The 27,999-nt window shown below is 52.2% G+C and overlaps 2 protein-coding genes across 16 annotated transcripts in view; one reads left to right on the top strand and one right to left on the bottom strand.

The window, feature by feature from the left end:
• Nucleotides 1–580, top strand: part of ATXN2 (ataxin 2) — a 141,691-nt gene extending 141,111 nt beyond the window's left edge. For all 9 annotated transcript variants that reach the window (XM_035257647.3, XM_078337305.1, XM_078337298.1 and 6 more), the window contains one exon: nt 432–580. In XM_035257647.3, coding sequence (XP_035113538.2) covers nt 432–465 — 34 coding nt within the window. In that variant the 3' untranslated portion in view covers nt 466–580. The remainder of the gene's footprint in view (nt 1–431) is intronic.
• The window catches only part of SH2B3 (SH2B adaptor protein 3), a 46,990-nt gene continuing 18,991 nt past the window's right edge, over nt 1–27,999 (bottom strand). For 3 of the 7 annotated variants that reach the window (XM_035257654.3, XM_078337315.1, XM_009004633.5), the window contains 6 exons: nt 5,017–5,118; nt 4,838–4,929; nt 4,652–4,749; nt 4,346–4,560; nt 4,073–4,244; nt 1–3,910 (listed from right to left, as the gene is read on the bottom strand). In XM_035257654.3, coding sequence (XP_035113545.1) covers nt 3,615–3,910; nt 4,073–4,244; nt 4,346–4,560; nt 4,652–4,749; nt 4,838–4,929; nt 5,017–5,118 — 975 coding nt within the window. In that variant the 3' untranslated portion in view covers nt 1–3,614. Of the gene's footprint in view, nt 3,911–4,072; nt 4,245–4,345; nt 4,561–4,651; nt 4,750–4,837; nt 4,930–5,016; nt 5,119–5,640; nt 5,926–17,234; nt 17,545–27,999 lie in introns of those variants that run through there. The other 4 variants (XM_078337316.1, XM_002753016.6, XM_009004635.5 and 1 more) reach the window with 3 other exon arrangements.

The following is a 27,999-nucleotide window of genomic DNA, read 5'->3' as shown; positions in this document are numbered from 1 at the left end:
GAGATTCTGAAAACTTTTTAATTCACATATAGCAATTTGTACATTATAGCAAAATTTGCATTATTCAAGAATAAGTTACGTGTACAGTACATAAAACAATACATAAAAATTTGCCAAATACCTTCTGCCCATAATGATACAAGATGAATCCACTTTGTGTTATCACAATGTGCTGTATATTATAACCAAACACTGGATGTCAGATGTGTCCTTGTTAATATACTCACAAGTTCCTCTAGCTTGTGGGTGATGTTAGAGCTAACACATTTGCAGTAAGGGACTTAGCCCTGAATAGAAAGCATGAAGGAATCTCAGGCAACCCTCAGGGAAGAGTCCAAGGCCTTGATTTTAGGTTAAGAAACTGTTATGTAAAAATAGTGTTCTCTGGCCCAAGATTTTAATGATTGCTATTCCTTTTTCTTATGGTCCAGAAATGATCAAAGGCAGAAGATTTATACCAGATAAAGCCATATGGATTGCTGGTCTAAAATTCAAGGCAGGTTAGTTGACTTAATTCTTTGGTGCTGGTGACTGTTAGTTTATAAAAGTTGAATAAAAGATTAAGGAAGTGATGGTGCCAGGAGCTGTCAAGCTGTAGTGGTGGAATCTGTGATTAGAGCTAACTGGAGAGGGATCATGATGCCTACTGTCCAGTTTGACGCTGAGCCGTGACTCTCAGTGGAAGTTGCTGACTGTGCCTGGTCAGGACTGGAAGGAGAGTGGTGGGGTGTGCTGTCCTGTGCCTGTGGTAGGCTAGCTGCAGCCAGTGGGGTGCCTGCCCCACACTGCTACCTACCCCTTCATCAGCTGGGCCTGCTCCCTCACAAAGAAAAGGCTTTGGCTTAGTGTCACTTCTTCCTAGGGCCATGAGAGTTTTCTGTTAGCATGTATTTGAGCTGACCTGGTAACTTGGATGAGTTTAGAAAGTTAGCAGTCTGGAGGAGGGTGCCTTACAAATCTCTGCCACTTGCACATTGCAGCCAGTCAGATGGCTAAGTACAGTCTGCTAAGTTTGCTGTGCCTGGTGTGCCTCTTGGCACTACCTGAGAGATGTATGTAGAGCGGCTGTTAAGAAATGAGTGCTCCTGGTGTGAAGATGTCGTATCCCAGCTGTTTTAACTCTGGCTAGAGGGAGGGAATTTAATTTGGTTTATTATGTACTGGACACCTGTCCTGTGCAGAGGAGAGGACCAGTGACTTTCCATGATAACCGTTCTTCTTTAAAAAAGGTTCAGACTGTTACTTATTCTTTCAGTTCACACTAGTTAGCATTCATTTTCCAGAGAAAGCTGCTTGACTTTATAAAGACAGGTGTCCTTAAAAATGGACTGTAAATCTGGATCAGTGTCGGGTCTGCTTTAAGGTCCATGATCACCCAGGAGTGTTGGTATTAAAAGTGGTGCAGGCGCTGGGCACAGTGGGCCTGTAATCCCAGCACTTTGGGAGGCCGACATGGGCAGATCACAAGGTCAGGAGTTCGAGACCAGCCTGACCAACATGGTGAAACCCCAGCTCTAATTTAAAAAAATACAAAAATTAGTCGGGTGTGGTGGTGCATGCCTGTAATCCCAGCTACTTGGGAGGCTGAGGCAGGAGAATCACTTGAACCTGGGAGGCGGAGGTTTCAGTGAGCTGAGATCGTGCTGTCGCACTCCAGCCTGGGCAGCAAGAGTGAAACTCCATCTCAAAATTATTAATTAATTAATTGATTAAAAAGTGGTGCAGGCCAGGCACAGTGGCTCACACCTATAATCCCAGCACTTTGGGAGGCCGAGGTGGATGGATCACCTGAGTTCAGGAGTTCAAGACCAGCCTAGCCATTACATGGCAAAACCCCATCTCTACCAAAAATACAAAAAGCAGCTGAGCATGGTATGCATGCCTGTAATCCCAACTACTCAGAAGACAGGAGAATCGCTTGAACCAGGAGGGCTGAGGTTGCAGTGAGCTGAGATCATGCCACTGCACTCCAGCCTGGGCAACAAGAATGAAACGCCATCTCAAAAAAAAAAAAAAAAAAAAAAAAAAGTGGTGCAGGGGGGGTTCTTTCCTCACCCTCTGAAAGATCCCAAGAAAATTCAAGAAGCCTATATGCAAAAATCTGACCTCTTAGTCCTAAGTGAAAGGAGCAGACCTAACCTTCCTCCCAGGCTGGCAGGCAGGCAGTCCTATGAGTTTTAGGCCGAGGTTTCATTAGCTTCTGATTGAGGCACTGCAGCGAGCCTGGAGGGTTGTACTGAAAGGCTTTGCTGGCACCCAAGAGCAGCTGACTCCACTGTCAGTGCCCCCTTGTTTTTGAACCTTCAAAAGTTCTGGGAGGAGCCAGCCCCCTTATGAATTGTATCACTTGTGAAAGCAAGTATAGATGGAGATTTAACTTCAGGACCTCCCTGTGTGCCGGTGTGTGCATGGAGATACATTCTCCATCCAATGAAGCAGCAGCCAGCTGGAACAGAACACTGAATGTGGGCTATTAAGTGAGTTTCTCAATAGTTATGGCACCAGATTTCCAGCTTCCATTTTGGCTCAAAAAAAGGAGCCTAAAACCCACTTGTGGGATAATTTAATAAGCCATTAGATGCTTGGAGGGCACAGAGCCAGCCTTGTTGCTGAAGGATTTACTATAAAGCGCCCAGGAGTCCTTCTTCCCTTTTTACTTGTTCTTCCCCCAACCTCAGTTAATTTAACTCTCACTGTAAAGCTGCTGTAAACCAGAATCCAGCTTTTTATTCATAAGGCACCAGGGTAGAACTGTCCTTGCCACCCTCCATTTTCAGTAATTGCCTGAATTTCCCTGAAAGGACGACACACTTCACTTCTTGACATTTGGGAAGGACAGTGGCCACTCAGCGGCAGGTAACTGTCCTGAGACTGCAATAGACAAGGAAGCCAGTGTGCTGGCTCAGACCGTGAACTAGTCAGGCAGGGTTTGCATAGCTGTCTCCAACTACAAAATTTGCATGGATGTTAGTTGAAACAGTGCAGTGAAATAAGCAATGGTTTAGTTTTGAACCTGAATTCTTTAAAGAAATTAGTCTGAGGTAAAATGTTTAAAATCATTTTTGACCTTTAGCTTGTCCCTCTGACAGAGCTTTTGTCCTAAAGCCGAGAGTAGAAGTAGATTAGATGTGGTCATCTGTGGCGTGGACACAACAGACCTGCCACATGGACTGACAGTAGATAAGAGAACCATGAGAATCCAGGGCTTGTTAGTGTTCTGGACTTCCTGATGACCCCTCTTCCTGTAGAAAGTCTGTCATCAGCTGTGACTGTGTCAGTGAAAAAGAGAACAACTTTCCACTGCCAGCTCTGGCCCTCACCCCAGCTCCTTTCTCTAATGGGGACTGGGCATAGGGACCCTGGGCAGGAGCTACTGGCATCCTCTAACAAGAACTACATCTGTAAACAATGAGGAGAAAGCCAGGTGATAGATACAACTTACAGGAGGGCCCTTCAACAGGCCTAATAGAAGGGTCACATCCAAACTGGCATGAGCAGTTAACAGTGTCCCTTAAATCTCTCTGGAAGGAAGGAAGGAAAGATCATTACATTCACAAGTTCACACTTCTGCCTGTGCTCCTCTAGGGCGTCTGTTGAGGCCTGGAATTCCTCTGTCAGAGAGGTGTGTACTGATTGTCTATGGCCCGCAGGTGGCTCCGGGAGGATGAGTCCATTTCATAGTCTGAGTCCCGGGCTCGACTCACAGGCTCAGGCTCCAGGTGCTGTAGGCTGTTGGCCAGTTCTTCAGGCGAAGGCACCAGGTGGAAGATCTGCTCTGGGGGTGAGGATCGCCCGGGGACACCCTCTGGGCTGAGCCCCTGGGGACAACCAGAAGAGCTAAGGTGGGGAAGGCCCAACTCTGAATCCCAGCGAGGGAGGGAGAAAGGGAATAGGACAGTGTTGCAGGAACCTAGAACAAGTGACCAAAAGAGACCATACCGTCAGTGTTGATGCAAGTGCTGACAGGACACAGAACAAGATCCCTATATCCCTGGGTCTGCAAGAAGCCTCTACCCTCACTCAGTTTCCCTGTGCCCTCCATCCCCTTTAGCAAAGGGCAGTAGGCTCAGACCTGGTGGCTGGGAGACAACTACCACGTAGCTGGAGAGCCGGACGTCACAGGCGGCACCGCACTCGAGCGGGATGGGCGAGCGCTGGAAGTGGTGGAGCATGTCCACGACTGAGGGAAAGTGGAGGTGCTGCACACGGCACTGGCCCCGGTCAGTCAGTGACAGGCGCAGATGCTGGGGGAGGAGAGGACAGTGGGCTCGGACTGTCCCTCTAGGACCCTGAACTCCAGTGGGAAGAGGAGGCACAGTCCCACCTGCCCTGCTCCACTCCATACCTTGGCTATGCCCTGGAAGTTGAAAGTAAGCACGTATTCCCCACGCCGTGTCTCGCTCTGCCGCACCAGGAACACGCCGTGAGCATCAGGGCCCTGCAGTTGTACCAGCTGAGCTGCTTTCACTCTGGAGATGGGACCATGGAACCAGGGGTAGCAGGACAGGAAGTGGTCTGTCTTCTGGCAGGCTGGGTCCAGCAGCCCACCAGGAGAAGCACCTGTTAAGAGAAGATGGGTGATGGTGGTCCTGGGCTGAGTGTGGGTTCCAGTGTACCGAGAAGACAATGGCCTACACATTGGTTTACTCACCTTGGTTAAGGGAATCTGTGCTGCCCCTCAGGGAGCTGGACGTGCTGGGCTCTAGGACTGAGGGAATATGCATCTCTGCTTCTGTGCTCTCCAGCCTGCTGGAGAAGAGGCTGAGGTTAAGGATCTGGGCAGGTCAGGGGTGGTAGCAGCAAAGGTTGTGCCAGGGGCGAGGGCCTGGGGCCTCACCCTCGGCCTGTGCACTCCCAGAGCTCAGCCATCCATGAATTCAGCTGCTGCTCATCTCCCACCTCAAAGATGATGTCTGTCCGGTCCTTCACCTAGCAAGGAGGAAGGGAACAGTGTTGGATCTGACATATGTGTATGGATTTGTATTGCCCCAGGGTGTGGAAAGCCTTGTCACTCACCTTTAGCACAAAGGTGTAGAGGTTGTCAGGCATCTCAAGGCGTGTGCACCGCCGGACCTCCTGGATGTTGGAGCAAGCTGCTTGTAGCTTGGGCCTTGAACTCTACAAGACCAAGATGGCTCACTGAAGGCTTGTTCCTGATGCTTTTTCTTTCCAGCCAGGCCTGAGTTTGTCCATAATCTCCCCAGGAATCCCCCTTGCAGAGAGTGTCTGTGGTGTTGCTGTGTAGGATCTGAGCCTGTAGTGCCTTCCCCTAGCCTCCTGAACACCATTCACACTGAGATCCCAAGAAGCATGTGCTGGCAGAAGGCAGCCCTCCCAGCCTGAAGGTAGCGCTTCCAGCCCTTTGGACCTGGACCTGGACCTGGACCTGGGGACATTCCTGCTCTGCCATGTGTCTGACATCATTCCTCTTCCCACTGGTAAGCAAAGAGGTCCCTGCCCAGCCAGGTGATGCCAGCTGCTTACCCTCTCATCACACCAAGCCCAAAGGGACAGGGGCTAGCCACTGGAAAACAACAAAATCTTGGCCCTGGACCCTCCCGGGACACCCAGCACATAGGGCTACAGGGTGGGTAGGAACTCCTTTGCTGGTAGGAGCACCGCTCCCAGGTCTCAACTGACCCTGCAGATGGTTCCAGTGCTGGGGCACTCTAAAGCCAAGAAGCCAGCTGCTTCCAGGTGGGAATCTGCTGAGGAGGGGCAAACCTCCCTTTCCTCTTGTGATAAGACTGAAAAGATGGACAAAAGACGATAAGAAAAGGGAAGAGAGCCAGAGATGAGGAATAGACAGAAGTGGCCCCACTGGATCCCCTCCATCCAGATGTTCCTAGAAAATACCACAGCCCCTAACAAACCAGCAGCAGGGGAATGGAAAGCAGAGGCTCTGCTGATTTATCTCAGCACTCACACTGGGGACTAGGCCTGGAGTGGAACTGAAAGGGAAACCAGGCCTGTTCCCCTCCAGGCCTGGCCTACTTCGTCCCAGTTATCCTTAAGGCCTGCAGCCAGTGGGGAGGGTGGGGGCCAGGCCATCCCAAAGGATGTTCCAGCAACTATGGCTTCAGGTGATCTGACCTCTACCTTGGACCAAAAGGGCACAGCTTGGACTAGAGCTGCTAGTGCTATTGAATTGGCCCCCAAAACCAGATGCTTTAGACACAGAGGTGCCAGGTACCTTTGATGGAAGGATCATGACCAGTGGCCTGGCCATTTCCTTTCTCCTTCCCTTCCCACCTCTGCATGAGAGTCAATGAACAGTGAGGTAAGAGGGCAGCCTGGCCCCACTTGAAGCCCTGCCAGCATGTCTCCTGGGAGCTCCCGGGTCTGCTCTGGTTGGTGAACACAACAGGCTGGGGGAGAGTAACGACTGCAGAAATGACCAACACTGGCCACGGCTTACTGTGGCCTCTCGCTAGAAAGCTGAATGACTAGAAAATTCTAGCATGGACTGGGCACAGTGAATCCCAACACTCTGGGAGGCCGAGGCGGGCAGATCACCTAAGTTTAGGAGTTCAAGATCAGCCTGGCTAACAAGGTAAAACCCCATCACTACTAAAAAAAAAAAAAAAAAAAAAAAAAAAATAGCTGAGCATGGTTGCATACACCTCTAATCCCAGCTTCTTGGGAGGCTGAGGAGGAGAATTGCTTGACCTGTACTCTAGCGTGGGCAACAGAGTGAGACTCCATCTCAAAAAAAAAAAAAAAAAATTCCAGCCTGAAGTGACCAGCACCAACCAGGATGGGGCAGGCAGAGTGAGGCCTCACATGGCATCCACATGGGCAGTGGAAACAGCGCAGTGTGTGGGGAGTGGGGCCTCTGTACCGTTGTCCATTTTCACAGCCAGCCAGCCCTGCAGAGCCTTCATTTCCTGTCTGCAAGATGGGTAAGGTGCAAGTGGCCTCTTCCTTCGGCTACTTTTCCAGTTGTCCCTGCCTGGCCCCCACCCTCCCCAATGGCTGCAGGCCTTAAGGATAACTGGGACGAAGTAGGCCAAGCCTGGAGGGGAACAGGCCTGGTTTCCCTTTCAGTTCCACTCCAGGCCTAGTCCCCAGTGTGAGTGCTGAGATAAACCAGTAGAGCCGCTGGTTTCACTCTGACTCTGGCCCCTGCAAGCTGGCTCTACCCACAGCAGCTGAGGAAATGCTGAGCAGGCAGGCAGTGGTGAAAAGAGGATTCCCCTCCTCATCCATAGCCAGCCTGGCTGCCACCTGCCTGCTGGCTGAGCACAACCAGAGGTTCTTTGCCGACTCTGCACAGCAGCCCGTGAGAACCGCCCCAGCCCCACGTTTGTCTGGCCTAGAACTACAATCTCAACCCAAGCCTGCCAACTATCAGAGCTGGGGTCCGCCACTGAGCTTCCTGGTGGTGTGAGTGTCCTATGCCAGAGGCTCTGGCCAGGTTACAACTTGCTGGCACGTGGGGGCAGGACTACCCCTGCTGCAGCCGAAACCTCAGCCTGGACAGCCCACAACAGGACTCTGGCCACTGCAGGGAAGGACCACCAGATGCCCATTAAGCTATGAGGGGACAGGTGATGGGAGAGCCAAGCTCAAACCTGGGGGCTGTGTCACAGCTGTGGCGGCTTCAGTTCCCCCTCTCATGTGCCCACTATTCCACCTGCCTCAAAAGTCAAGCCAGATCAGCAACAGCTGCTCCTTGGACCCAGCTTGGGTCATACTGTGGTTGGGTGACCAAAGTGGCCAAATCATTTCAGGTATCTACTGATGTTTGACAGTAGAAATGTCACCTACCACATCTTGCAGCATCTATTTCTGGGGAGCAAGTCTTCTCCATTCCCAGCATCCAAACAGATGGCTTCTGTTTGTTAGGGCCACTGTGGCTCCAGTGGGAATAATCCATTGCTTTCTTTGCGCTGGCAGCTAGGAATCTCAAAGTCATGCAGGCCAGCTCTGACACTACCCCAACAGTAAGACTTGTGTTTATTTCTACAGCTAACTTTATCCCAGATGTTACAGTTCTTTTACCTTCTAGGATTTTTTTTTTTTTTTTTTTTTTTTTTGAGATGAAGTCTCACTTTATCACCCAGACTGGAGTGCAGTGGTGCAATCTTGGCTCACTGCAACTTCCACCTCCTGGTTTGAAGCAATTCTCCTGCCTCAGCCTCCCAAGTAGCTGGGATTACAGGCACCCACCACCATGCCCGACTAATTTTTGTATTTTTAGTAGAGATGGGGTTTCATCATGTTTGCCAGACTGGTCTCGAATTCCTGACCTCAGGTGATCCACCCACCTCACCCTCCCAAAGTGCTGGGATTATAGGTGTGAGCCACCGTGCCCAGCTCTACCCTCTAGGTTTTAAGGTTTAGCCCTGACCCTGCCACTCCTTACACAACCCTGGACAAGGGGTTTTACCCTCCATGCCTTAGTTGGCATCTGTAAGTCAGATTACCTCATTTTTCTTGAGGTGAGCTAGCACAAGGAAAAGGCCTGACTCGAACAGCTGTTGTTAACAGGTCGGTGAGGAAAGCCTGCTTGGTTCCCACTACAGTACTGATAGCATGACAGTCCCCTCCAAGTGGCCCAGCTGCTGGGTATACACTGAGCTTCTCTCAGCCTTAAAGAACTATATTGCCCATTTTGACACATGTTCCCTTACCATCCTTCAGTGAAATTCCCCATACTATAACCAACCTCCTATGCTAATTATAAGACAGGGACAACAAAGGAATGTCACAGCCAAAATGAAACATGCTTTGGTGCATGTGCAGACAACACAACCAGCTACTTGGCTGCTTCTGAGTTTGTTGTGAAAAAAAGGCCAAGAACATGAGGAAGCCAAAAGGCTGGGAGCCAGGAAAGCCAGCCTGGTTCCAGTTCCACGCAGGGCCCACATAGAAATGCAGTCCCAGGCTCCCTTCAGAGGGCCCTATACTGTGATGTCCCCCTGCAAAGGTCTCTGAGCCACAGTCCCCTCATCTGTGAAGTGGAGATGAAACACCAGCCTTGTGGGGGCACACAGCCCTCCCTGACTCCCGCTCACCTAAGGATCCCCCCTTTCTCCCACCTGGTAGCAACAGGACAGGCTGGAGGCACCAGACCCTTCCCATCTCTCTAGGCCTCACTTGCCCTCATGCTGTCACCTGGAAACTGTCTTGCTACCTGCTGCCACTTCCCATGTGCTGAGGGACAGGGTACCTGCCTTGGCACAAATGTGTACTAAGGCCAGGATGGCCATTCTAGAGTCTTCCAAAGTATTGGGCCACACCCCACCCTACCAGGTCCTCATGACCACCTTGCGTGAGGCCTGTTATACCACCTGTTCCCTCAGGCACTCAGCAGAGGGGCTGGGTTGGACACACCAGTCAAAGGCCAGAGGCCTGGTGGCCTGATCTCACCTGCGTGGAGAGCAAAGCCGATAGCATGGGCCTCCCCTGGCAAGAGAGCAGGAAGAGGCACAGGTGAGGCTACCACAGCGGCTCCCAGAAGCCACCAAGGGGCTTCAGTGCTGTGGGAATCAGCTTGAACTTTCTAAAGTGGGGAAGCTCATAACAACCAGGCCTGCTGGCTGTCCCCCTCCTTCTGGGACACCAGAGAGCAGGACAGCATCTGACCCACCCCAGGAGTAAGGGCCTGGCCTAGACCTGCCTTGGGGAGAGACTGCCCACCCACTGGAATCTCCAAGCCACACTTGCCCCTTGGTGGTCTTATCTCCCCCAGGGCCTTTGAGCCCACATTCATCTGCCTACAGCAGCAGTAGGACAGGCCTCAGTCAACCCTCCAGCACCAGCCATGCCTCTGCCACACCTGTGCTCTCAAGGAGGCAAGTAACGGCCTGGGCCTAGCTCTGTCACAACTACCTTTGAGACCTTGGGCAGGATACTAACTGGAGGTGCAGTTTCCTTTCAGTAATGGGGGCCAGTAAGCAGGTCTTGTTGACCTTCTTACAGGAGGAGGAGAGGGAGGGGGTCAGAAAAGGCACAGAACAAATTCCAGATCCTGTCCTAGATGGCTGAATCCCTCACCCAGCCCAGAGCCTGAAGTGGATGCTTCCAGAATGAGTGAATGAATGAATGAGCATTATAGAAAATACTTAATCCAGGCTTACTATCTGGTATCAAAAAGTCAACCTGCTTGGGAAGCTGAGGCAGGAGAATCACTTGAACCTAGTAAACAGAGGTTGCAGTGAGCCAAGATCACACCGCTGCACCGCAGCCTGGGAAACAGAGTGAATCCCAGTCTTAAAAAAAAAAAAAAAAAGTTAAAAGATGCCTTGCCTCCTTCCAAAAACAATTTTAGTCAGGTTAGAGACATTCAGAAAGAGCTGGGAAGGCGACAGCTGCTTGCTACAACACAAACAGTCACTCTTGCCACAGATTTGTCTCTGAGCTTCCTGGCAGCCAGTGCAAACAAGGATTCTCTGAGAGAGGACAGTCATTTGTGCACAGAGAATGCTGCTTAGCAGTCTGTTAAAGGCTCTGAAAAGTCCTGCAGCAGAGAAACCTAGTGAACCCATGCATTACCCAGACTTTGTCTTCTTTCACAGGCCTTACCAACCCCAGGTAATACAGGGTTGAGGTGAGGAAGGTCCTCACCTTACAAACCCTCCCTAAACATGGTGCCTTTCAGCCATTCTCTGGGGTGGGCAGCATCAAGACTGAGCTTAGTTGCTAAAAGCCACCCAGTATCCTGCCCAGAAACCCTTCAGGGCTATAGAACCACCATGCAGGAACTTCACCACCCTTGGGGTTTGGGACACTTAGTCCTGCACCTGAGTGTCCCAACTCTGCCTTCTCGTCTTCCATTAAATGAGTGACTCACCTCTCCTAGCCTCAGTCTTCAATTTTTTTAAAAACAATTAAAGACACAGGGTCTTGCTCTGTGGCCCAGGCATTCCTGGGCTCAAGTGAGCTTCCTGCCTTGGCCTGTCAGGTAGCTGGAATTACAGACATGCCACCACACGAGATAGGATCTCACTATGTTGCCCAGGCTGGTCTCAAAACTCCTGGCTCACGTGATCTTTCTGCCTCAACCTCAGAGAGAGAGAGAGAGAGGAGTGTGTGTGTGTGTGTATGTGTTTGGATTATTTTTTAGGCAGGGTCCCTCTCTGTTAACCAGGCTAGAGTGTAGTGTCACATACTGGCTCACTGCAGCCTTGACCTCCTGGGCTCAAGCAAGAGTCTGCATTTTCTAAGGTGGGATACCCCTGAGAATATGGGCATCATGTGTGCAAAGGAGCTCCTGGTATGGAAGGATTGTAGGGGAATGATAGGGCAGGGAGGAGCACAGGGCCTTAGGAGTTTTGGCTTGGGAGCAAGAAGGCCCCTCCCTAGGCAGTCCTCCTGGAGTTGTCACTCCCCTGCTCCCATGCACCAGAGGCTCAAGAAGGCCTCCCTCTTCCTTTTCCATCTTTGAGTCTTAGCCAGGCACAGACTAAGGGGCAGTTTGCTGAATATTCTCCAAAGTGGAGACGGTGCAGGAAAAGGCATTGGAGGTTACGGGAATAGCAAGAGCCAACATCCGGAGAGCAGAAGGCACAGCCCCAGGCTAGAAGACAACAGGGGCTTGGCTGTGGCTGGAAATGATGCTCACAGACCCCACACTGCCCTTTAGTGAGCATCTGCTGTGTGCCGGGCACTGGAGCCTGGGCAGCCCGCCAGTGGTTTCCAGATTGTGAAATACACAGGCCAGCTTTTGAAATAAACATTTCAAAAGTTTTCCAAGAGGAAGTCACAGAAACATCACGTCATCAAGGAAAGGACACAATGAAACCAAGTAGGAAGGTCATGGTTCCAGAACAAAGGACAATCCTGGGCATCACAGACAGTGAGATTTATGAGGGAGAAGCCCTACCACCCTGCCCTGGGCCATCTGTATGAGGAGCAGTGTGTGTGAGCCTCACGTGACCCTCTTGTGCCTTTACCCACTTCATAGATGAGGAGGCTGAGGCTCAGAGACCTGCAAGGGGGAGTGATCATGGCATAGGGCACCTTCTTTTTTTGGTTTGTTTGAGAGACCGAGTTTCACTCTTGTTGCCCAGGCTCACTGCAACCTCTGCCTCCCAGGTTGAAGCGATTCTCCTCCCTCAGCCTCCTGAATAGCTAAGATTATAGGCATGAGCCACCACACCCAGCTAATTTTTCTATTTTTTTAGTCGAGGACGGGGCTCAAACTCCCAACCTCAGGTGATCCACCTGCCTCGGCCTCCCAAAGTGCTGGGATTATAGGCGTGAGCCACCACGAGCACAGGGAACTTCTGTGACCTGCTGGCACAGGACATCTGGAAGGGAGCCTGGAATCTGCATTTTAACATGGGCCCTGGTGGGTCTGACACCCACTGGCACCTGAGGTTGAGAGGGCTGGGCAGGGAGGCCTCTGACCCCCACCTTCCCCCAGGTGCCAGTGAGCCACAGAAGATTTGCAGAAGGGGATGCACAGCTCATCGCTCAAAGGCAGAAAGTGGTGGGTACTGGGTGCTGGGAGCTGAGCAGCCTGGATTCCAATCCCAGACAACTGCTGGGGAAAAGAGGGGTGTTCACAAAGAGCCCCCAGTGAGGGAAGAGGAGTCAGGCCAGAAAACAGTATGACATTTGGACCACCTGGGAGCTGGGCAGCATCAAAAAATTGCTATCCCATCAGACTACACCCAAGTATTCCAGAATTAACTATTCCCACCCCCACTATGCTGCTCCAGCCTACTCTCCTCCTCAGCTGAAAACTCCCTGCAGCTATGGAGGCTGAGGCAGGGAGGCCAAGGCTGCCGTGAGCTATGGTGGTGTCCCTGCACTCGAGCCTAGGCAACAGAGCAAAATCCTATCTCAAGAAACTCCACAGCCAGGCACAGTGGCTCAGGACTGTAATCCCAGCACTTCAGGAGACTGAGCGGGGAGGATCACAAGGTCAGGAGTTTGAGACCAGCCTGGCTAACAGTGAAACCCCATCTCTACTAAAAATACAAAAATTAAGTCAGGCGCAGTGGCTCACACCTGTAATCCCAGCACTTTGGGAGGCCGAGGCGGGTGGATCACGAGGTCAAGCGATCGAGATCATCCTGGTCAACATGGTGAAACCCCGTCTCTACTAAAAATACAAAAAATTAGCTGGGCATGGTGGCGCGTGCCTGTAATCCCAGCTACTCAGGAGGCTGAGGCAGGAGAATTGTCTGAACCCAGGAGGTGGAGGTTGCGGTGAGCCGAGATGGCGCCATTGCACTCCAGCCTGGGTAACAAGAGCAAAACTCTGTCTCAAAAAAAAAAAAAAGAAAAGAAAAATTAGCCAGGCGTGGTGGTGGGTGCCTGTAGTCCCAGCTACTCAGGAGGCTGAGGCAGGAGAATGGTTTGAACTCAGGAGGCAGAGGTTGCAGTGAGCCGAGATCGCTGCACTGCAGCCTGGGCGACAGAGCAAGACTGTTTAAAAAAAGAAAAAACTCCCCTGTGGTCCCTATCTGAGAGAACCCCATTACCTCCTCAGCTTCGTGGCTCCCCCTACCTTACTCTGATCCAGCCATACTGGTCTCCACTCTTCTTCAGTATACCAGGCACACTCGGAGCCTGCGCATCTGCTATGCCCTCAGAGGCAGCTCCCCACATAGCTTCACAAATATCACTGCTTCTCAAATTGTCATCTCCTCAGGGAGGCCCTGCCTGACCACAGTATCTAAAACCACAGTCGCAGAAGCCCCTTTACTTCCTTCCCTGCCTGCTGTTCTATGAGCTGGTCTCACCCATTCCTTGACGCCGTCGCTTTGCTCACGTGGTGTCCTTGGCAGCAAGCCAATGCCTGCTAGGTGGTAGGTACTCAACATTCATCATGGGCCTTTTGTTGGCCAAGCATCCTTTGTGCTGGGTAATGGGGGGCACAGGGGATGATGGCCCCTACTGCCATGTCCCACCCCAGTGGAGACCATGAGTGACAGGGAAGCTGCAAGTCAGTGCAATCAGGGCCAGGGTAGGCCTCCCAGGGCCCCTCCAGCTGGCCACTTAAGAGGGCAGGCTGAAAGGCAGGCTCAGGTGTGGCAGCCTGCTGACCTCTTTGTAAGGGCACCATCAGGAGCCCCCATGCTACAGACAGAAAGCCAAAATCACCCCATGCCCCAGCCATGGGAAAGAGCCAAGTAGAGCTGGGGCTCCAACCCTCATCTGCCTAGCCCCAGCACCTGCAATATAGGGTCTCCCTCCACCTGCCTTCCCGCCCACACCACCTCCCGCCACCAGGCCCTTGCTTTTGTGATGCCTTGCCTGACCCAAACTGCACGTCCCAGCAAAGAAAACCTCCCCCCTTCTCCAGGGAGCCTTCTATGGCCACTAAGTCATGGTTAGTATAATTCCTGTGCGTCTCAGCACTGAACTTATCAGACTGGCCATGGTTTCCCCATGATGCAGCAGCCTCTACCATCTGACTGGGAGACTTCCTCTCAGGGGTTGGGGTGGGCACCAAGCCTTGCTCCCAGCGGGGACCCAGCCCTGGCACAAGCCCAGAAGAGGTACTTGGAGGGTTTGCCAGGCGGACAGATGGATGAGCATTTGGGTGTGTACCTGGGACCCCAAGCTCTGAAGTGCCTGGGAGGCAGAGGGAGGTATGGGGTGTGGTGGGTGATCTCAGTCCCCTTTGCCCCAGTTCCTTGGGGGGGAAAACTGAAGGCAATGAGCCAATTCCAGTGACCAAATCAGTGTGGAAACTATAGGCAATAGCGTGCTTCTCTGCTCTGCCCCGACCAGGACCCCAAGCCCAGCCCCTCCTTCTCAGGCCCTTCAAATCCCAGCCCCTGAGCAAATCAACTTTGGCCCACTATACTTCAGTTTCCTCACCTGTAAAATGGGGATGATAATGGAACCCACTCCCTGAGATGTCTACGAGTGAGTCTGCCTGCTGCCCAGAACACCTGGCCCATTCATTATAGGCCAGATCCCGCCTTGGTTGGTACCCTGCTGCCTCAGGTGCCCTGTTGCCGCAGGGGAGCAGGAAAGAGAAGGGAGAAGCTTCCAGAAAAGCCAGATGGGTCAAGTCAGCTTTTCCCCTTTTCTGGCAAGAGCCCCCCAGTACCAGAAACACAAACCTCCCCCTGCTTCCAGACATTTGAGGACTTCAGGGCCAATCAAATGTTCATCCATCTGTCCACCCAGCAAATCCTCCAAGCACCTCCTCTGGGCCTGACTCAGGGCTGGGCCCCCATTGGGACAAGGCTTGGTGCCCACCCCAACCCCGAGAGGAATTCTCCCAGTCAGATGGTGGAGGCAGAGACAGACACGGTGAATGAGATGCCCCCAAATACAGCAGCCCTGTTCAGAGTCAGATTCCCCCTCCAGGCAGATGCCATCCCAGCTCATACTGAGTGAGTGCAACGTGAGCAACAGGACACACACTGGCCTGCCTTTCCCATCTGCATGTGGAATGGGGATGGGGGCATGGGGGGAGGGGGAGGAGTGATTAGCCAGAAATGCTTGGGGGCCTGTCTAAAACCCCACTCAGAGTGAATTCCCCCTCAGTTCCCATCAGGGTCCTCCTGCATGTCAAAGAATCAGAGGGACACAGACACAAAGACCCCTCTCAAAGAGACAGTGACCAACCCCCCAACACAGAATCATGATGGCCAGGACAGAGCCCCTTTCAGATGCTAGAGTGGCCTCCCCGCAGTGACAGACACCCAGAGGGAGACCTTCATGCAGGCAAAGAGCCCCCACCACACCTACTCCTAGACCAGTCCAGAGTCCCGGGCAGCCACATGGTCCCCTCCTCAGATGTGGGTGTCAACTCCACAAGGTGGTCAAGGGTAGAGGAACGGGGTACACATGGCCCCTGCAACCCACTGTGAGGATGGTGGGACACTTCTGTTCTCGGGCCTGCCATGGGAGGGGGCTATGTGCAAGGCAGTGGCTTATAAGAGATGATGCCTGAATTTCCCCACATTCCCCACCTCACCCCATGGGCACCTTCCCCTGGTGCTCTCACCCCCGACACATGGACAGGAAGTCCAAGCCCACCTGGGAGGGATGTCCAGGGATGGGGCCTTGCAGGGGGCAGGATGGAGGGAGGGGAGCCACATCCCCAGGGCCTTCTCCCTCCACACCTTCACTCAAGCCATGCCCTGCCGTGCCCTCCATGCAGGGCACCATTCTGGCCAAAACACTGGGCTCTCGAGTACCAAATAAGGACAAACAACTGTCAGGCCCTGGGAGCTGCACTGCATTGACAGCCAACAGGCCAACACATGGCACAGGACACACAGCAGCTTCCACTTGCCCACACTGTCCCCAGCAGGCTTGAGCCACTTCGAAGGACAGGATGGCATCTCCAGGCAGCACTTGGCTCCATACCCGGCAGGCCACCAGACCCCACTCCAGGCCCGGTCCCAGTGGACCTCCCCTGCTGCATGCCAGCTGTCATCAGTCCACAACTCACATGACTACATCCTGCTCCTAGCTTTCTCCGCAGGAATCCTTCCTGCCTGTGGCCAGCCTGGCTGAGCCCAGCACCCCTACCCTTGGCCACACCCTTCTCAGGTGACACCTCCTGTTCCTGGCCACCACAAGCCCATGGATGCCCCAAATCATAAGTGCTAGGCTGTGCTGGCCTCCAAACAGAAGAGCAAGCAGCTCCCTTGGCAGGGAGGGGGCGAGCCCGGTTTCCCTGCACTGGTTGGGGGGTGCTGATGTTTGTAATCCCAGCACTTTGGGAGGCCAAGATGGGTGGATCACTTGAGGTCAGGAGTTTGAGACCAACCTGGCCAATGGTGACACCCTGTCTCTACTAAAAATAGTAAAATTAGCCAAGCATGGTGGCACACACCCATCATCCCAGCTACTCTGGAGGTTGAGGCAGGAGAATTACTTGAACCAGGGAGGTGAAGGTTGCAGTGAGCTGAGATTGCACCACTGCACTCCAGCCTGGGCAACTTCTCAAGACTCCCTCTCAAAAACAAACACCAGTGAGGACAGCAGCCAGGCCCCAAGTCTGTGACAGTCACGGAGGGTATCATGGGGCCCCAGGGCGGGGTCTAAGTATCACACACCAGCAGGGCCAGGTCCCCAGGCTTGAATGGGGCGCCGACAGCCCAACCCCCTGCCACAGAGCCAGGACCAGCTTGGGGAAGCCCCAGCCAAGCATCTGTTCTGCACCGGGTGTGGGTGGAAAAAGATGTGGTTAAGAAACAACAAAAAATCTCTGTCGCCCATCTCGGGTGGGGGGAGTGCACTAGAGGAGAGGGGACTCATCACCATCAAGATCCCCAAAGCCCCAGACGACGGTAGCTACTGCCTGCCTTCGAAGAATGATGATTCAGAAGAAGAGGTGAGAGCAAGGGCTTCTGGGGCAGGGGGGCTCCCAACCAGCGAGCACAGCCAGGCCAGGTTCTCCTCCAGCCAGAGCACAGCACTGGAATCCCGCGTCCTTCCGAGCTCCACCCAGCACGGATTTTCATGAATATCATTTTAGCTTGTTTACTGAGCATTTATTATGTCACAGGCCTTGACACAGAGCTGCTCACTGACATCACAAAACAACAGGAAATCATATCAGCCATGCAGAACAAAAGCCAGCTGGATTCAATAACTCAAAAAGGAAACCAAGACAGAACTAGAATAAAACCTAAGTATTTATCTGATTCTCGGTGGGGAAAGGCCTTTCTAAGGAGAAAAAGCAAAGAACAAAACCATAAAGGAAAAGATCACAGGATTTTACTGCCTGGAACTTGCAAACCTCCATAGGTCAAGAAATGCAGGAGCAAAACTTAAAAGTCAAATCGGAAACCAGGGAAATATTTGCAACGTGGGACAGAGCTAATATCTATGCCATGAGAGTGCTCACAAATCAAGAAAAAAGCAGGCAGTGCAGGAGACAAACATGCTGAGGAAATAACCTGATAAATCACAAGGAATGTGTGTGACCACAGAACAGAGGAGAAACAGTCCAACTCCACAGGGACAGAAAACTCAGGGAGTTTTGGGACTGACTGCTCTGAGATTTTTTCTAGGGTGATGGAAATGTTCTGGATTAGATAGTGATCATTGCACAACAGTTGAAGTAGACTAAGAGCCAGTGCATTCTACACTTTAAACAAGTGAATTTTATGGTATATGAATATGTCTCAGTTTTTAACAAAGAAATGGTCAGTCACACTTAGAAAGGATAAGATAACCACTTTTCATCCAGAAGGTAGCAAAGGTTTTTAAAATAATACCCAGTGCTGGCATCACTGGTGACAAGAAGATACATGGCTATAACCTTTCTGGAAGCCTACTCAAAAATAATGTATCAAAAGAGTAAGAAATGGCTATTAGGTAGATGAAAAGATGCTCAACACCATTTTCCATCGGGGACATGCAAATCAAAACCACACTGAGGCTAAAGCTGGTACCTCACACCTGTAATCCCAGCACATTGGGAGGCTGAGGCACGAGGCTTGCTTGAGCGCAGGTGTTTGAGACCAGCCTGGGCAATATGGTGAAACCCCAGCTCTTCAAAAAACAAAAACAAAACCACATCAGCATAGTGTAGGAAAAAAACAAAAATTAGCCGAGTGTGGTGGTATGTACCTGTAATCCTAGCTACTCAAGAGGCTGAGGTGGGAGGATCACTTGAGCCCAGGAGTTCAAGGCTGCAGTGAGCTGAGAGAGTGCCACTGCACTCCAGCCTGTGTGACAGAGCAAGACCCTGTTTAAAAAAAAACAAACCACACTGAGATACCTCACACCCTTTAGGATGGCTGTAATCAAGACAGATAGTAAGTACTGATAAGGATGTAGAGAAACTGGAGTCCTCATGAAATGCTGCCGGGAATATAAAAAGGTGCAGTTGCTTTGGAAGACAGGTTGGCAGTATATTTACTTATTTTGAGTCAGAGTCTCACTGTGTTGCCCAGGCTAGAGTGCAGTGGCATGATCTTGGCTTGCTGCAGCCTCCGCCTCCTGGGTTCAAGCAATTCTCCTGCCTTGGTCTCCTGAATAGCTGGGATTACAGGCAGCCACTACCACTCCCAGTTAATTTTTGTATTTTTAGTGAAGACAGGGTTTCACCATGTTGGCCAGGCTGGTCTCAAACTTCTGACATCAAGTGATCCATCTGCCTTAGCCTCCCAAAGTGCTGGGATTACAGGCCTGAGCCACCGTGCCCAGCCCAATGTTATTGTAATTAAACATAGAATTGTTATGTGCCCCAGTACACTATCAGTGCAGTGTAGAGAAAAAAAATAGCCCTAGATGTATCCCAGGAGAAATGAAACAGAAACGAAAACACAGATCCATACAACAGATTGTCCAGAAATGATCAGAGCAGCATTATTTCATAACAGCCAGAAAGTGAAGATAACCTGATGTCCATCAAGTGACGACTAAATAAGCAAAACCGAGTAAATCCACACAATGGAGTATTATTCAGCCATAAAAAGGAACAAAACACATGCCGTAACCTCGGGGAACCTCGAAAACATGATGCTAAGTGAAGGAAGCCAGACACAAAAGGCTTCGTAGTCTACAATTCCATGTATGTGAAATGTCCAGAATAGGCAAGTCCCTGGAGACAGAAGGAGAGGAGTGGTTGCCAGGGGCTGGGGAGGGAGGTATGGGGCGTGACTGTTCACGGGTATAAAATTTCCTTTTTCAATGATGAAAATGTTATAAAATTATGGTGAGGGTTGCACAACTCTGTAAATATACTAAAAACCAATAAATTGTATTCTTTACACAAGCAAATTTTATTTTTGAGACAGTCTTGCTCTGTCGCCAGGCTGGAGTACAGTGGCATGATCTTGGCTCACCACAGCCTCTGCCTCCCGGGTTTAAGCAATTTTCCTCAGCTTCCCAAGTAGCTGGGACTACATGTGTGCTACGATGCCCAGCTAATTTTTGTATTTTAATAGAGATGGAGTTTCACCATGTTGGCCAGGAGTCTGGATCTCTTGACCTCATGATCTGCCCGCCTCAGCCTCCCAAAGTGCTGGGATTACAGGCATAAGCCACCATACCTGGCCTACACAAGTGAATTTTATGGTATGTAAATTATATCTCAGTAAAGCTTTGAGAGAAAGAACGCATCAGAAGTGTTCATAAAAGCCTTGATCCAACACTCCCCTTCTAGGAACTGAGCAGAAGAAAGTCATCAGAGGCGGGCACCAGGACTGACACAGAAGGTGTTCATCCCAGGGTCATCTATACCAGCAACAAAGTTAGAAATGGGCCGGGCATGGTGGCTCACACCTGTAATTCCAGCACTTTGGGAGGCTGAAGTGGGCAGATCACCTGAGGTCAGGGGTTTGAGACCAGCCTGCCCAACATCGTGAAACCCCATCTTTACTAAAAATACAAACATTAGCTGGGTGTGGTGGTGGGTGCCTGTAATCTCAGCTACTCAGAAGCCTGAGGTAGGAGAATCACTTGAACCTGGGAGGTGGAAAAAAAATACAGAAAAATGTTCAGGATACAAAATGAAAAAAGCAGGTGACTAAATAGTATGAGGAATGCCAGGCCCGCAAGGGCTGAAGTTTTTGTCCACAAGCTCCTGCCTACCAAGGGCTCCAGACAGAATTGTGCAAAAAGTAATCCCTTCCCAGCAACTGCTGAAGGAATTGCGATTTGGGGGAGGAGGCAAAGTTAAAGACAGAGAAGAGGCTAGATGCGGTGGTGGCTCATGCCTGTAATCCAGAACTCTGGGAGACCAGGCAGGAGGATTGCTTGAGCCTAGGAGTTTGAGATGAGCCTAGGCAGCAGAGTAAGATTCTGTCTCTACAAAAAAAATTAAAAATTAGCAGGGCATAGTATCCTACTAATATCTATGCTAATAGCAGCATTAAATAGTCCCAGCAACTTGGGAGGCTGAGGTGGGAAGATCACTTCAGCCTAGGAGGTTGAGGATGCAATGAGCCGAGATGGTGCCACTGCACTCCAGCCTGGGAGACAGAGCAAAAACAAAAATGACGACAACTGACGATGATATCTACCAAATAGAAATGCTGATTCTCTCTGGGTAGTGAGATGGTGGGAAATTTTTCAGGTACTGTTTGTTTTTTAATAGTTTCTGCCATGAGCTTGATTAATTGAAAAAGCAAAACACACAGTGGCTCACTCCTGTAATCCCAGCACTTTGGGAGGCTGAGGCAGGTGGATCACCTGAGGTTAAGAGTTTGAGACCAACCTTATCAACATGGAGAAACCCTGTCTCTACTAAAAATACCAAAAAAAATTGGCCAGGTGTGGTGGTACATGCCTGTAATCCCAGCTACTGGGGAGGCTGAGGCAGGAGAATCACTTGAACCTCGGAGGCAGAGGTTGCAGTGAGCCAAGATAGCACCATTGCATTCCAGCCTGGGCAACAAGAGTGAAACTCCTTCTCAAAAAGAAAAAAGAAAAAACATTAGGACTCAGACATGAAGGCCCCTGGCAAGTTACAGACAGTTTCCTAGATTATATGGGGTGCACAGATGAAAACAGGGCAGGGCTCCCTTCTAAGCGGTACCCTAGAGAGAGGTTTCTCTCTCCTCCCACAGTGGTACCCCTGTGTGGAGGCCCAAGGTCAGCGTTCGAGTCAGGCAAGGGGTGGGGGGTCCTGGGCAGCAGTCACATCGAGGGAGGCCCAGAGGCCATGTGGCCCTTATATCACCCCAATATATGCTGTCACCCACTGATTCTAGAGGCCAAACAGTGGCAGGGTCCACAGACTCCTCCTCAACTCAGAGGGGAGATAGGAAAAAGGGGGTATGGGGCCGCAGAAAGGAAGCTGAGGTGGCCCCTCCTGCACTGGGGGAGGAAGCCCCCCCATCAGGCTGGGACTCAGAGACCTCTTCTAGTGCATTCGGTTTCCTTTTCCATTCACAAAGAACTGGGTGGGGGATTTCCAGCAGCACCAGTGGGGCCTGCCAGGGGTGCTGTGGGGAGCAGCTAGGCTGCTGCCCATCTCAGGAAGGGACCCTGGGGTCCCACCTCTGGGATCTAGTGGCCTCCTTCACCTTTTTCCGCCCTTCAGGGTAAGAACATATCATGCCAGCTTCTCCCTGAGCCTGTATTTGGCTCAAAACAACCCACTAAGGCAAGTGCTGGCATCCCATTTTCCATAATGAGCCACTGAGGCTCAGAGAGGCCACGTTCTTGGCCCAGAGCCACACAGCAAGGATACAAGAGCGAAGATCTGAACCTGACCCTGTCCATCTGCCCCTCTCCAGTGTCCACTCTTCACCCCTGGACCCTGACCCTAACCCTCCAAGCCCATAGCCCTGACTCCACGATGATCTCAACACCAGCCCCGCAAATAACAACAACAAAAAAATACACCACACCAAACTCCAAGAAGCCAGTAAGAGCAGCCAGGTCTGGTAAGCAGGACAGGGCGGGGATGGACCTTAACAACTTAATTACCCCCCACTTGTTGGATTCAGGGCACTTTCTAGGCTGTGGATTCGCAGAATTTGAGCTGAAAGGAAGTGCCTCGATACCATCTGCCCCCGCGGTTTCAGCGCGGTCGGGGGTTTCTTATAATGGCAAAGCAATTTTTCAAAAACGATTTTGCGTGGAACCCCAATAAGGGGGCAGATAGGGTGGCGGTGTGTGTGGCTGGGGCCACGGAGCCCTGCCCAACCCTCTCCTCCTTCCCCACAACCCACTTCATAGCTCAGAGAAGGCTGGGACGTACCCAGGTCACACAGCAGCCTGACCAACATGGCAAAACTGTGTCTCTACTAATAATACAAAAAAATTGGCCGGGCGCAGTGGCTCACGCCTATAATCCCAGCACTTTGGGAGGCTGAGGCGGGTGGATCACGAGGTTAAGAGATCGAGACCATCCTGGTCAACAAGGTGAAACCCCGACTCTACTAAAAATACAAAAATTAGCTGGGCATGGTGGTGCATGCTTGTAGTTCCAGCTACTCGGGAGGCTGAGGCAGGAGAATTGCTTGAACCCAGGAGGCGGAGGTTGCAGTGAGCCAAGATCATGCCATTGCACTCCAGTCTGGGTAACAGCAAAACTCTGTCTCAAAAAAAAAAAAAAATTAGCTGGGCGCGGTGGTGGGTGCCTGTAATCCCAGCTACTTGGGAGGCTGAGGCAGGAGAATTGCTTGAACCCTGGAAGTGGCAGTTACAGTAAGCCAAGATCACACCACTGTGCTCCAGCCTGGGCAAGAGAGTGAGACTCTGTCTCTAAATAAATCAATAACTCATAAATTAAAATGCCTGCACCAGTGATGCCTGCAGCCTCAAAGCCTTGCCGGGCACTGGCTTGTTGGGCGCAGCCCTAGGTGCTCCCCAGATAGCAGTCAGTCAGTCTGGGGTGGGAGCCATCATTCCGCTATTTTTACTAGAGGAAACTGAGGCACAGAGAGGGCCAAGTGCCTTCCTCCAGGTCACAGGGCTCAGAAGGGCAGGGGCAGGACAGGCCTGCGCCTATCAGAGCCCAAGGTGGCGCCCCTCCTGCAGCCGCTTCCTGCCAGCCCTCCTCCTCCTCCTCACACTCTGGCCAAGAGGAAACCGCCAGGCCTCCGGCGGACGTCCCTTTCTTTCTGCTTCCTCTTTCCCATACCCGAAGGCATGGGGGTGTTTCCCTGCACCCCCACCAAGGCTCTGGGCCCAGAGCCCAACTCCTGTGGCCTCCCCAGGCCTCAGCTTCCTCCTCTGTAAAGGAGGTGTAAGGGCAGTGCCGCCTGGAAGAATCACGGCAAGGACGGACGGGCATGGCCCTCTTGTGCCCAGGCAGGGTCACGGCCCACCCAGAGGGAGCTGTCCACCTGTGCCTCTGCATCCCCCACAGACCCAGGCACACCTAGGAACCGAGGTCCCCAAGGGCTGAAGACCCCAGCTCCTGTGCTGTCTCTGGGGGGACCTTTGTGCTCCCAAAATCAAGGTTAGGGTGGTCTCATTTCAGGGCTTCTGAGTGCCCCAAATGTCTCCCGCTAGGAGGGTGGGCCCGAGGCTGCCCCTCACCCGCCCGGTCAGTACTTACTGTAGGCTGCTCCCCTATGACACTTCCCATTTTATAGACAAGAAAACTGAGGTCCAGCAAGGCCAAGTCACTCACCAAGGGCACCCGGCTCGGAAGATGAATGGGGACATTTGCCCCTGAGTCTCAGCCACTCCCAACCAGACCACTGCCCCCTGGGCACTCAGGCCTGTGGTACAGGTGGGGGCTGGGGGCTGAGTCTCCCTGAGGCATCCCCCAGCCTCTCTTCTACGCTTTCTCCAAGCTGGGCATCAGAGGCCGTGGGTGAGGTGTGCCAGGCAGAGCCCTCCATGCCAGACAAAGGGCACTGGCCAGGCCCCTCCAGGCCTCTTTGTATGCATCTGTAAAATGGTGGCTTTGGATAAAATAGCCACAGCTTTACTTGGTCCAAGAGCCAAGAGCCCAAAACAGGTGCCCCCACCCAGGCAGGGCCCTAGTTAACAGCACCACCAATAATACTGACAGAAAGTCCTTCTGAGGACCCACCATGCACAGGGGCCACCCACTGCCCAGGCTCCAAGCCTCTCCTGGCCACAGGGACTATGTGACCTTGGGAAAGCCACCTAAGCTCTCTCAGACCTAGTCTCCCCATCTGTGAAATGGGCCTAATGGTGCAGCTACCCTCACAAGCCTACTGTGAAGACTGAACGAAACCAGGTCAGTAAAGTGCCTGTTGTATAAGGAAAGCCCCATAAATGGTGGTTAAAGGGCATTTTCAAAAGCTAGAACGCCATCATGTCCTCCACTGCACACATGAGGGAAACTGAGGCTCAGCCTCCAGAACCACCAAGGCTAGCAGGACTTCGAGACCATCTCAGTCAACCCATGCTTGACATAGGTGGAAACTGAGGCCCGGCAGGCTAAGTATGCTGCATTTGAAATGGGAGCTCTTGGCTGGGCATGGTGGCTCACCCCTGTAATCCCAGCACTTTGAAAGGCCGAGGCGAGCGGATCACGTGAGGTCAAGAGATCGAGACTAGCCTGGCCAACATGGTAAAACTAAAAATACAAAAATTAGCTGGGTTTGGTGGCACATGCCTGTAGTCCCAGCTACTTGGGAGGCTGAGGCAGAAGAATTGCCTGAACCCCGGATGCAGAGGTTGCAGTGAGCTGAGATCACACCACTGCACTTCAGCCTGGTGACAGAGTGAGACTCTGTCTCAAAACAAAACAAAGAAATGGATGGGAGCCCCACCTCCCCACGAAGGTCTGGGGCCCAAGGCCAGCTACTCCAGCCCAGCTGCTTCTGGAATCTGTTCCCTTCCCCAGGGTCCCCATGGCTGTCACCTCCCCATCAGGCTTTCCTGCCGAAGCAGGAGCAGCACAGGCCAGGCTGGGACCTCCTCCAGTGCCGGTCTGCTACCACCAGATCCCCCAATTTCATAAGAGAAACCAGAAGTCTGGGTTATGTGAACTCTCTCCGTTTTAGGTTGTAAATGTGGCAACCCATGCAATTTCCTTTTCTTATAACTGCCAGGTAGACCGGCACCTCAGGTCCAGCCTGGCCTGGAGCTGGCATTCCACATCCTCTGGTTTGAACCAGTTCAGCGGGTGGCCAGGGATTTGGGATTAGGGGCCCCGTGGGATCAGGGGTTCCCGTCTCAGGGTTCAGATCTCCTTCATGACCCCAAGCCGAGTCTCTCTGCCTCTCCCAGTGCCTCAGTTTCCTCATCTGTCAAATGGGCCAGTGAACTCCAGCTTACAGGAAGGTGCAAGGGTTTAGGGCAATGCCTGGCATGTGGAGGCACACATTCAAGGTAATGAATGTTGAGGGTCAGAAGACAACACCCTAAAGAAAGGTGCTGTGGCATGCTAAGACCTTCGACTAGAAGGGCTTAGAAGGGCCCTCAGAAGCACAGTCTCTCTGACCTTCTTCTGCCCTCCTGTCTCTCTCACCCTCCTTCTCCCCTGAGGCGAGTCATAGAAACTAGACGGCTGGGCACAGTGGCTCACACCTGTAATCCCAACACTTTGGGAGGCCAAGGCAGGAGGACTGCTTGAGGCCAGGAGTTCGAGGCCAGCCTAGGCAACATAACAAACCTCCATCTCTCCAAAAAAAAAAAAAGAAAGAAAGAAAAAGAAAAACAAAACCAGAATTCTTCTTCAAGGTGGGTCACAGAATTTAGAACCCCTGACTGGGCACAGTGGCTCACGCCTGTAATCCCAGCACTTTGGGAGGCCGAGGCAGGCAGATCACAAGGTGAAGAGATCAAGACCATGGTGAAACTCTGTCTCTGTATAAAAAGAAAAAAGAAATAGAACCCCTCTGCCTGAAAGCCAGCCATAAAACCTAGAAATATGACTCTAACCTTCCCTCACCTTCCTGGGTAGGAGCCATCCACAAAGAAATTCTCTAAATTACCTTGTCTGAGGGAGGCAGATTGTAAGTTCCAGAGAGGTCCTGTCCTATACCAGGAGGAAGGAATGCCATGCAGAGGCCAAGAGGAATTGGAGTATGCAGGCCTTGTTGGGGCCCCACCTCCATCTATTCCAGTAGATCACACCCTTTCATCCCAATCCTATTTTTTTTTTTTTCTTTGAGAGAGAGTCTCGCTTTGTGACACTCCTGTAATCAGGAGTGAGCCACCGCACCAGGCCCCCAATCCCATTTTTGCATGGCAATCCCTGTTCCATCAAATCTGAACACCAGACCATTTCCCCGGGTCTTTTGGTCTTCATTCCTGAAGGCTCCACGTCACATAAAACTTGGATTCAATAACTCTGTGATGCTTTTCTCTTGCTGACCTGTCTTGCTGCAGGAGTGTTGGCCGTTACCCTGATGATGGGTGGAGAGGCCTGACACCTTCCCCCACCTAAACACACTGCTCCCCTGTCCTTGCCCTGCCTGGGGCTCAGCAGTACCCAGGGAAGGGAGGTCTCTAAAAGAAATCCTGCCAAACTCTCCCATCGCTGGCCTGAGCTGGGAGACCACAGGTAGCCTGGAGGGTCCCTCTCACCCACTCCCACCTCCAGGCGGCCCTCCACAAGTGTCTCAGGCCCTCTAGGCCTAAATCCTCCAATTGTTCCCATTGCCTTTAGTATAAAACCTGAAGTCCCACTGTGGCCCCCTGCAATCCAGCCCCACCAGCTTTGCAGTCTCACCCCTCCTTGCTCCCTTGAAGCCCTGGCTACCTGGTTATTCCACAAACTTGCCTCTTCCGGCTCACCCCAGGGCCGGTGCACCTGCCGTTCCTCATCCTGGGACTCCCTCACCCGCATATCAGAACCGCCACCTCCTGCCAAGGGGCCTTTGCTGACCAATCCCAGGGAAGGCTGCCCCCTCCCGGCCCACGCTGCCCACCTGCAGGGATGCCACTGAGACCAGAGAAAGCTGGGACTTCTCTCCCCTTCTCCTAACCTTGGAAAACACAGGCATCTCCTCCCCTGCCCCGTCCCCACCCCCACCCCTGGCAGGCTGTGGCTCCCCTTGCACGCCCCTGGTCACAGAGTGCTCTCTCCCAGCACAGCACTCACAGCCCCTAGAGGAGCTGCGCCATTACCCTGCTCCACAGGCCTGGGTCACACAGCTGGTAGGGATGGAGCTAGGGCCCACTGGGCCTCAGACTTCTGGGCAGCTGCCCTCTTTCAGCTCTCTCCCTCCAAAGCCTCTTCCAACTCTGGGCAGCAGGGCCTCCTCCAGGCTGGCATTGGGATTACATCTGCTCCCTCTCCTGCAGGGTACCCTTTAAGTGACAGAGCGCAGGTGCAGATCCAAAGCATAAGCCCTTCGTCACCACCCACTGGTTGTCAGAACTTTCTTTTCCTTTTGTTTAAAGCTGTGCCCAGAGCCAACCCCTGGGTCAGAGGTCAGAGGTCACAGCTGACCACCTGGCAGGCACATGCAAGACTTGCGTTCTGAGCACCCTCGGCTCATCGCCTGGACACAGATTCACTGAGAGGACACTCTTGAGCCACCTGGACTGTTCCACCGATGCTCGGAGGGGCTAGGAGAAGCCTAAGAGAAGCCTCACCAGGGCTGCTGGCTTTGCAGGTGGCACCCTAGGCCCCACAGCAACCGCCAAGTCTATGAGAGCCCCAGTCAGCCCGGGCTAAGGAAAAGCCCTCTGGACCTCCCTGGTTCCCTGGATCCGGGAAAGCCCTGGGGA

Source organism: Callithrix jacchus, chromosome 9 (genome assembly GCF_049354715.1).
Source record: "Callithrix jacchus isolate 240 chromosome 9, calJac240_pri, whole genome shotgun sequence".
Lineage (NCBI taxonomy): Eukaryota > Metazoa > Chordata > Mammalia > Primates > Cebidae > Callithrix > Callithrix jacchus.
This window is presented reverse-complemented; position numbering and strand designations above follow the sequence as displayed.